This window comes from Poecilia reticulata, chromosome 17, assembly GCF_904066995.2.
Source record: "Poecilia reticulata chromosome 17, P_reticulata-male-v2, whole genome shotgun sequence".
NCBI classification, from domain to species: domain Eukaryota; kingdom Metazoa; phylum Chordata; class Actinopteri; order Cyprinodontiformes; family Poeciliidae; genus Poecilia; species Poecilia reticulata.
The window spans coordinates 13,586,727-13,597,125 of NC_088846.1; the positions used below are offsets into that span (position 1 = coordinate 13,586,727).

The 10,399-nt window shown below is 42.4% G+C and overlaps 1 protein-coding gene across 2 annotated transcripts; it reads right to left on the bottom strand.

Annotated features, from left to right (window-relative positions):
• Positions 1–253: 253 nt before the first annotated feature.
• Positions 254–8,492, bottom strand: prss56 (serine protease 56). 2 transcript variants are annotated; one of them, XM_081598721.1, is made up of 14 exons: positions 7,409–8,492; positions 5,586–5,744; positions 5,236–5,490; positions 4,963–5,152; positions 4,747–4,855; positions 4,520–4,676; positions 3,840–3,982; positions 3,507–3,666; positions 3,206–3,394; positions 2,900–3,091; positions 2,558–2,760; positions 1,642–2,182; positions 1,445–1,551; positions 254–1,356 (listed from the first exon to the last, which is right to left on the bottom strand). In XM_081598721.1, the coding sequence occupies exons 1-14, from the start codon at positions 7,509–7,511 to the stop codon at positions 1,177–1,179; spliced, it is 2,688 nt and encodes an 895-aa protein (XP_081454847.1). In that variant the 5' UTR covers positions 7,512–8,492; the 3' UTR covers positions 254–1,176. The 2 variants fall into 2 exon arrangements, with proteins under 2 accessions (XP_081454847.1, XP_017165303.2); XM_017309814.2 differs by having other exon boundaries at positions 1,633–2,182; positions 7,409–8,491.
• Between the last annotated feature and the right edge of the window lie 1,907 nt (positions 8,493–10,399).

Below are 10,399 nucleotides of genomic sequence, written 5' to 3' on the forward strand. Positions count from 1 at the left end.
TGATTCTCTCATTGGGTAACATGGTGAGAAACTAGAGAGGTACGTGTGTCCACACTCTGCAGCAGCTGCAGTGATGATGCATATTATATCATCTCATTACAGGAAGTCAGAGGAGTGTCACAAAGTCTTGTTCATCTGTTTTCTTTGGTTCTGGTAGGACTGCAGCAGTGGTAATGTAGGATGAGTCGTGTTGCTCTCAAACCTCTAAATGTGTCTCAACTCAACATACAAAAACAGTTACAGCATTTTTCAGTATATAAACGATTTTATTAAAAAAATACAGCTTTCTCAATGCAAATAAATATGTTAGGGATAAAGATAGTATGCATCAAATATACAATCTGTGTGCTTCACAAGAGGCTCAACCTTTGTAAAATACATTAGGAATAAGTTATTTTTTGTACAAATTTATAACTTAATCATGGCTACATCTCCAACCACAAATACTGGCAACATTCATTCACACCCCTGATAACAATGTGTGGAAAACCCTAAAATAAATTTCTGTCTTATTGCAAAGTGTAACAGTAGAGAAATTCAGCCTTCGACTTAGGTACACTTTAGGAACTATTGTTTTAGAGAAAACCACTAATCACACACTGAAAACAATTCCTTAAAGTAAATTAGACTGATCTTTTATAAAGTCTTGCTTTGTTTAACTTGGGTCTTTTTCTTTTCTGAAGATCCTTTGGAAACTGGTTAAACGGCGTCACTCTTTGAAATATCCAATCAATATAATAAAAGATTTGGAGTGCTGCACCAGTGAACTGGAAATTGTAATTATGTAACATGAAAATGTATGTAACATGTTTGAAAACATTTTCAGTCAGATCAACAGACAGAAAATCATTCATTTTCCACTGAACTCAGATTAAGCGCTGAATTGAATACATTTGTTTGAAATTTGTTGCAATAATAAGACTGGATTTAGTTTAAGGGTTTTGCACATCTTTATCAGAAAGGCAATAAATGTGGCAAAGTAGAACTGGATGTTGTCACCAATTAAACAGGTACATTCATGTTTGCATGGAGAGTCAAAGTCCGGCTCTGCAAGTAAAAATAATGGCTTTTGCTGAAGACGGTAGGATTATTCGTAGGTGTACGCTTGATGAGCATCTTCTGCTGATGCCGTTCAGACCGCTCTCATCTTTTCAGTTCTCTCCCAAGGCGAAGTCTTCAAGGCGAAGTCTTCAGAGTGTCTAGAGCCACGGCGATGATCCTCGGCACGCTGCGGTAAAACGATTCATTCTCAAGACCCACAAGACTGTAGAAGGTCAAGGGTCGTCCTGCCACCACGACTCTGATCCGTGCCTGATAAAGTCCTCGGTCATTTTTGGAGGTCAGATCGACTAAAACCTGAGAAGCGACAAAATAGAAGTAAATAAGTTGTTTCACAATGTAAATAAAATTTGCATCTGAAACTTAATATTTAACTGTGATTCACCTCTTGGAAGCTCATCTGCAGGTTGTTGTTTGGTATGTTTAGGATCCATTTGTACGTCTCTTGGATTTGGCTAACTTGTCGTGAAGACTCTCTCAATCCAGGACAAACTACAGGGAAACACAAATGCATGTTAATTTGGTCCATAATGCACATCTTTAAATCAACGCCAGAAATGTTTTGATAAGTACTTTTCTCACTGGTAGCAGGGATCTGCCTCTTCTGAAGAACACGTCTGGGTCTTCTTTGAACACCCAACGACGTCCCATCACGTTTGAGGTCAGAGCTTTCTGTGTGAGCGAGCTGAACTTTCTCGATGGCAGATGTCAACGCATCCAGAGGTGGTGCTGCTGAGGGTTTTAATTCTCCTTCATCCCCGATGTCGTCAGAAGTGAAATCCTCTGATGTGGCCTGCAGCTCAGGAGAAACTGCTCCTCTGAAGGAAGCTTCACTTTGTGAAGCGCCATCAGCAACAGTCTCATCTCGTGCTCCTATTCCTCTAAGTTCTTCCATCAACACTGACAGAAGTGACCAGGGCTCCCTGGACTTTTGGGGTGAGGATGATGAAGCAGTGTGGCCCAGTGCTATGGCTGAAGAAGGACTGTAAGGAGAGTCGTCTTCAGGATGGACTGAGTCCAAGTGCAGACGAGGAGGAGCTGCTCTGGAGCCCAGTTTCGAGTGAAGCCCAGAAATAAGAGACTGAAATTGTCCAGACAATTGATGCAGCCAAGAATCCTGTTTCTGCAAAAAATTAAAGACATAAAATAGATTTCCCATAGTTCAGTTGATAGATTGTTGGACTGAAATTAGACAGATTTATTTATGTACAATAAGACTGTTTAATGTTTTCTGGTCAATGCTACCTGTATCATGTTTTTTTTTTCTGCATTAGACGTTTGTTCCCTGGAATAACTTTTATAAATCTTCAAAATTTTTTGTTAAATCAAACATTATTTTATTGCACAAATAACTGTTGTACAGAACAAGAAAAAAAACCTGGGATATATACATATGTGTGTATGTATGTATGTATGTATGTATGTATGTATGTATGTATGTATGTATGTATGTATGTATGTATGTATGTATGTTTTTTTTTTTAAAGAAGCAATTTACCTGTTGAAAAATATTCTCTTCGTCACTTTTTGGTGTGGAGGAAGTATCTGTCATTCCACTCTGGTGCTGTTTGTCCATGTCATCAGCCATGTTTCTCAGGTATTCCTCCCACTCATCCACTGAAGGACCAACATGTCTAAATAAAGATGGTGGCGCATGAGGCGGATCCTGCGCTGCTGGTGTCACAGCTCCCCCTAGCTGTTCTGCAAATAATGAAAACACAAGTTAGAAAGGTCATGTTAGATATTCAATATTATACTGCTGTACTGTCTAAAAGTGCGGAGCTTTTGTGTGCTTGTGGAAAACACAACACTGCAGAAGGATAATCTTTCAAACCTTTACCTTTGATCTGACTGAGACCGCGGCTCAAGCCGAGGTCCCTCCTCTCTCTGTTGTGGGTAAAAGCTGCACTGTAGATGTGCTCCACAAGCTGAGGGAGAGTCTGAGTGAAGAACGTCAGGTCCATTTTGTCCCTGATGTAGTCTTCAGCCCTCTGGAGTAAGTCCAACAGGGTTTGCAGGAATGAACGCAACTCTACAGGGTAGAGAGATAAAAAAATAAATAAAATAAAATAAAAAATGTTCCAGGAATTTCAAACTAGCTGAGATGTTTTACATATAAATTGAAGTTTTGGATGGAGGCACTTACGGCACTTCTTGAAGCGGGTGAGGCATTTGTCCTCAGCCATTCGACTGCAAGCAGCAGCAGGCTGACCGGGAGGACAGGTCAGGGTGTAGAAATGACAGAGAGAGTTAAACTCAGACCTCTGCTCCTCCTCCGTCATGTCTGTTGTTTTCAGGAGTTCTGGGCATGTTGGCGCTCTGCTCCCTAATGACTCTGAAAGCAATACGCAGCACTTAGGCGATTCTGGTGTTTATTGTTATTATTTTTGTCCAACAATATAAAGAAAAAAAAAAACGGCGTTGGGTCACAGTTGCGTGAAACTCACTCTGTATCTCGGCCTGAACCCAGTCAGAGAAAGCAGACACGCGTGTGTAAACTCCAGGTTTTCCTTTTTCTCCGCAGCCGTCCCCCCAGGAGGTGACACCAAAGAGCTGGAAGCGACCTGAGATTCGGTCCTGGTAGATTAGGGGGCCTCCAGAGTCTCCCTACAGATGACAAGTACCACGTATTTTTATAAAAAGTGTTTTGATATCCTTAATGTTTCATACAGATCATTCATCACATAATGATTCAGCTTCTGATGGAAGCGTGCAAACACAGCATGAGAGAAACCATTTAAAGTGAAACAGCAGGATCCAAAAGTAGCTGCTCTGCCCACCTGACAGGAGTCTATGCCTCCAGAGAGATAGCCGGCACAGAGCATGGTGTTGGTGACCAGGTCTTTGCCGAGCGCGCTCTTACAGGTGCTCTGAGGAAGCAGGGGGACCTTGGCCTCCATCACCACATCAGCAGAAGGCCCATCTAAAAGACACACAAAAATGTTTTTCCATCAACTCTCACTTCATATTTCATTGCTTCAAATAACAATTCTTAAGCAAGGATCTGTGTTAAGAAGCACAAAGTTTTTTTGGTTGAAACTTAAAGTAACTAAAAGAATAAAATCACTTGTAAATTGTGCATTTGAATACATAAAATGTTTGACTGATTTTATCATTGATAAATAATTGTTAGATGTATGTTATGTATTTTGTGTGTGAAATTTAACTTTGCTTCCTTCTTGTGGTTCATTAAATTGCATTAGCATTAATTTAATGTCTATGACGGTTTTCTTACAGTCGAAGTTCACTTTGGTTTTGACCCATCTTGGCTTTGTGGTTAGCAGGACAACAAAATCTCAAATGAAAATTATATTTTTGAAATGCTGAACTCTCCTTAAAAATGCATACTGACAAAACTTTAACTACAGCAAAACGAGACAGAAAAGAAAACTTGACATGTTGAGCTTTTAAAATCTTTTTACCAGCTGCGACCGAGACAAGAGTGAGAGTGTCCGCTCACCTTCATAGAGGGACCCCCAGCCTGCCACAAGACACGGGCTGCCTGTCGGGGGGTCCACAGCCGAAGGAAGACACACCGGTGTCACATGTTCAGACAGGACCGCCGGGGACGTCAGCTCCACCAGGGCTATGTCATTGTTGAAAGTCTTTGGACTGAACTGCAGGAAAGTGAGAATTCGGATTATTACAGTGTTATGTTGACGTTGTTATATAATTATTTATTTGTACCTTAGGGTGCTGGATGACGCGGTTCACTTTGAGAACCTGCTCATCAGGGTCTTTCTTGGTGATGTCAAACTCTCCTACCACGGCTGTCCAGTAGCTCTCGCTGCGGCTGCTGAAGAGGAGAGATGGATAGCAATGCAGGTTTATTTGTATAGTAATATTTACACATAATTTAGTCTCTGTCCACCAAAATGACATAACAATCAATCCTACACTTACCCAGCAAAACAATGTGCTGCAGTCACCACCCAGGAGCTGTCCACCAAGACCCCTCCACACATTAACTCGCCGTTTAGCTGCAGGTTGACCAGCCAGGGCCAGCTGCCCAGAGGTGCAGGGGAGCCACCCACTATCCTTGAGCGTGGCTGTGTGTTGTTCTGCACTCTGGATGACCTCTGACCGCACACTGCTGCTACGACAGACATCAAGACAGGCTTCAGCACAAATTCTTATGGAGTACATGAAGGGGAAATTAGGGAAAACGCATCATACCTTGTGCGTGTGACTGCATGTCAGGCTCAAGGTTCTGCATTGTGTGAAGCAGGCTGCACTGGAGGACACGGGCACTGCAGCTCTCACCCATGATCCTGATGCAGCTCTCGGTGTTGAGCTCACCTGGCAGACAGCGGCGCTGGTAGAACCCGCAGGCCTGACTCAGAGCCCAGCTCCGCTCGGCCTCACCCTGAAGCTTCTGAGCCCTGCTGATCACGTCGCAGCTGGGTTCCGACAAGGCACCGGAGGGGGACGCTGTCGAATGAGGAAGCATAAAACAAGTTAGTGTCAAAAAACACGCTGGAAAGACTCAAGAACAGGAGCTGATGAGGGATAAGAAGTGCACTCACAGCAGGATCCCGACAGCTGTCCACAGTTCTGAAACAGACAGGGAGCGCAGCCTCGACATCCTGCCTCAGTCTGGCCTCTTTCTGCCGAAGCTCGCTCCAGAGCAGACAGGGCGCTCGTCATGGCAGCTTCCAGGACCACTGTGCCCCGGTCAGACAGAGCTGCGGCAGAAGGGACAGCGACGTGTTGGTCAAAGAGGAAGGAAGAGAAGCATTTCACATCCTGATAAATGTATGTGCTCAGCAAGAGCACTTTGTTTAAACTCATTTTGCCTCCATTATACAGTTCATCTGTAGTTCTCCTCATCTAAGCACATTTTCACAAATTTATTTAGTTTTGAAAAATGTCTTTCCAGAAAGCTTGAATGAAAGGAATCTTGGTGATTCAATGGAAAGACTGACATTTTGCTGTGGGAACACTCAGTATGTGTGAGCATTAGCATGAATTGTTGCGTGTGTGTGTGTGTGTGTGTGTGTGTGTGTGTGTGTGTGTGTGTGTGTGTGTGTGTGTGTGTGTGTGTGTGTGTGTGTGTGTGTGTGTGTGTGTGTGTGTGTGTGTGTGTGTGTGTGTGTGTGTGCCTGTGTGCGGTTCCTCTTTTCTCATGCTGCTTTTTGAGCTCATTGGCAGCTTTTTTAGGGAAGCTAGCTCATGCTCTGCCCACTAGTGAGTCCTTCAAACCTTCAAACGCGCCGCCGACCCCACATCGCCCCTCCCTCCCCTCTGCGCTGCGCCACATTACAGGGCAGGACCGCTGACAACAACAATGCCGACTGAAGACTTAATTAGAAGGCCAGGGCTGAGCGGGCAGAGGCTGAGGGGCTTTGGGGCAGGCCTGGAGGGCACTGGCTGGCAGGCCTGGGGCCAACAGGAGCCCGGAGACTCGATGCGTCTCGTCATGTTTGAAGGCTCAGCTGCATCTTAACGTTGAGTTTTAATGAGCATTTTTGACAGATTTTGTTCATGTTCACGAAGCGGTAAAATTGTCAGCTCTTTACTGGAGGAAAACTCATGGAGACGTTCTTATGCACGGGCAGATCACTGGCAGCTTTAGACGGATGTTTCCAAATCTGACTTTTTTTTTTTCAACACTCTCCTCTCAACTAGATTGTAAGAAAAATAAAAGAGGACCAAAGTTTTATGAGACTTTATGAGGCATAGGTAAATGTGTTATCCCTATCACACTTGCTGCTGCACACTGCTGGCCAGCTTGCAGGAAAAAGCTGGTGATTTACATATTACTATAAACTCCAACGAAGACATATTCAGCTTTATGAAAAGTTTTCTGAGCACAACTACTAAAATTGTAAATTTTTAACTATGACAAACAATATGGCGTACTTTTTAAGCAAAGTAGGATTTCTGGATTAAATGGATTGTATCAGGTTCCACTGTAATATTTTCATTAAAGGTTTTCATACTGTGAGAATCACATACCCACGTATCCATTAATATTTCTAACTGTGTGGACGAACTAGACACTGAACAGCTGCTAAATTTCTGCAAAGCACTTACGAGTACATCCATTACAAAAGCTAAGGAGACACATGACTCTCTTTAAGACGATTTGTTTCAACAGAAGTTTTGTCTCTGAGAGTATAGTTAAAGTGTTAAGTGCCACAAACCAGTAATGTTATTTTAAAATGTCACGGCTAAGATAAAATGAACATTAACAAATGTGTAACTTGAGTTAATTGCATCTGAGTTATCCCTCCCCTCAGGAAGAGCTAATAATCAGATTGGTCATTGATCATTTTAGCATTTGTTACTGCTCACATCGCATTGCATATTTCATGACAACCAGCTTCAGTAAGTTGAGAAAAGGTACCTTTGAGAGCGCTCTGGGGCATCCTGTAGGCTTCTCTACCTGTCGGGGCTCCCTGCAAACACTCCAGCCCCATTAGGAGCAGCGAGATGAACAGCGGCGGCATCGTGCTACAGCATCAGACCCCCCGCTCCACCGTGACAGCAGGTGGACAAACGGGATTGCTGCAGGATGAATGAAGAGGATGCAGAGGTGATGGAGACCGGGCCGGTCTGCAGAGTTTCCTCGTCCGTGTTGTCTGGGGGCTCTGTCTCCCTCCTCCTGACTTTCTGGGCTCTCTCCCACACTGTGATGCAGGGCATCTGTCTGTAAGGTTACTCTGAGGAACAATAGGCCCCTGAAGTGGTCCCTGGAATATATATAGAGTCCCCGAGGGAAGACCAGAGAGAGGGAAGGGGGGGTGGGAGAACAGGAAAGGGAGGGAGAGATGCTCTCATGGCCAATGCACAAACAGATGAATTCATTAAGACTATGACAGCAAATCGGGCGCAACTTGCCAAGGCTGACCATCACAAAGAGGTTTGGTTTTATGAAAGGAGACAGAGGGAGGGAGATGCAGAGACGCAGATCAGGAAAGAGGGGGAGCTGGGGGGTGAGCCGACCGATTGGCTGGGCGGAAGGGAACAGGGAGTTGTTTGAATTAATTAGTGTGAGAGAAAGAGGGAGAAAGTTTTGTCGAAAAGGATATGCGCTGATGTGACACGGGGGGGAATGTGCAGCTAAAAGGGAGTCTAAAGTAAAAAATCCCAGCGAGATTCAAAGCGAGCCAGATCCGGGACGCTGAGTGTTCGAGGGAGAGGGAAGTGTCTACCATTCGTGTCCCTCAAAGAGGGCATTGTCCCCAGCGTCCCTCTGAGGATGCCCACATCAAAGCAGGCCCCCGGGCATCACTTGGCTGCCGCGTCCATTGATCACTTACAGTCTTTTGTCTCTCCCATTAAAATATTGTCAATTCACATCACTTTTGTCTTTCTCTGCTGAACTCTGCTTTTGTTACATAACATGAAGTATTTTCATGGAAAATTATTTAGCAAAATATATAAATTATACAGTATACTCATAGTATTACTTAGTGACTTTTTTATCAGTTCAAATTCACTTTGGGATCCCTTAAATTTAACATCTGAATTGCCTTAGATGTTTGACTTTGTATTGTGAGCGGCCGTGGATTTATTATGGAAACGTCTCTAAATACTAAATATTAACCAACTCAGTAACACCTCACAACTAAAAGGTGAAGCTGAGCATTAACTTGATCTGCAGATACATTTCCTCAAGTGAGGAAAAGATTTATTATAATACTAAATACATTTAAAATTATAAATCGTGATAGGCCAACTTATTCTTTTTGATTTGTACCCACACTTTTTTCCAAAATTGTACAAGGTGTAAAAAAAATGGTAACACTTTATTTGAAGTGGGCTGAATAAGACTGTCACAACACTTTCATAAACATGACATAACACCTGATATGAACATGAATAAGCCTTCATGAATATTTATGACTGTTGTCAAAAAGCGTCATTCGGTAAATTATGACACTTTTAATACTAAGTTATGACAACTTGACATTAACCAAGAAATCATTACTGTTTAAACTTTACCTTTAATAACATAAAGTTACCTAATTTTTAAAGTGCAATCAGTAATACTTTTATAACAAATTTATATCAGTAATGATTTCTTGGTTAATGTCAAGTTGTCATAACAAAGACATTTTAAATAATGTCAACTTGGTATTAAAAGTCTCATAATTTACCGAATGACGCTTTATGACAACAGTCATAAATATTCATGAAGGCTTTTTCATGTTCATGACAGATGTTATGTCATGTTTATGACAGTGTCATGACAGTCTTATTCACCCCCCTTCAAATAAAGTGTTACCAAAAAAATATATATGTGTAAATTAAAATAATCAAATCAAATTCTGCTGATGTTAAATCTGCAGAAACATTAGCAAAATAGAGGCAAACAATAGATTGGTTTGCTCGTATGCTGCAGGAGAACCTCAGCAGGCTGTTTAGAAAAGCTGGCTGTGCTCTGGGAACGACTCTAGAGTCTCTGCCGATGATTAGTCGGGTAGAAAGACACTCAAAAGAAGCCAAGTTCTGCTGGAGGTTTTTCTTCTTTGTCGCTAGGTACGAGGAATTGCTGTAAAGTCAGTAAAGCGTTTTGAGATGACATGTTGTGAATTGGTGCTATATAAATCAATTGAACTGAACTGAATAAAGAAAATAGCTTCATAAAATGAACAGCATGACGGATGATTCTGAGCGACCTTTTCACAAGACTGTGATAAAAATTGGCTTCAGTCAGAGGCAGCTTTACATACACTGAGATACAGACCGCTACAGTCTTTCTGTCTACAGCCATCACCATCTAAGTCTCGATGGAGGAATTTGTGTTAGCTGAGTTACAACAACATTTAAGTTACTTTTGAGATCAATAAAGCCTTTTTTAATCGAACTGAATACAAATTACTGCCATATTTTAGAAACTGCTTAAAGGAATGATGACTAAATCTACAAAACCTTCCTGAAGGAGCGTCATCAACTTGTAACCAAAAGTCGGGTCTTCAGTTTACTTAGAAGCCAACATGCAGCTTTTTTTTTTTTGACCATCTGCTTTTCAGCAAACTTTTCAAAATTCCATATGATTGGAGAAGAATGACGGCTACAGATTTGAAAACTAGAAAACAGAAAAACTCCAGCTTTTTTTTTTATGTGTTTGATTTCATTTTTTTCCCAGCCTTCTTTAATGGCACGATAACTGTGAGATCTGAGAGCAGGATCAGGCAGAGCGGGGCGGGAGCCGCATGGGCCGACCGGGCGGCTCTCTTTCATTCCTTCCTTTTCTCCACTCATCTGCCTTTGATGTCCTTTGATTAATTTGCCTTCTGCTCACTCTTCTTCTATCCACCAGGCATGGACAACTTCCCTTTTGTCCACTGCCAGCCTGCCTCAGCTTCTACATCCGTGAAGTTCTGTTTTT

Bases quoted from the DNA above. Each gene is read 5' to 3' on its own strand.
- prss56 (XM_017309814.2), bottom strand. From the start codon at position 7,511: ATGCCGCCGCTGTTCATCTCGCTGCTCCTAATGGGGCTGGAGTGTTTG. The intron at 3,092-3,205 runs GTAAGTGCCTCC...TCTACCCTGTAG, and splicing joins CACCCGCTTCAAGAAGTGCC to AGTTGCGTTCATTCCTGCAA. The intron at 1,357-1,444 runs GTGAATCACAGT...GTCGCTTCTCAG, and splicing joins TGCAGATGAGCTTCCAAGAG to GTTTTAGTCGATCTGACCTC.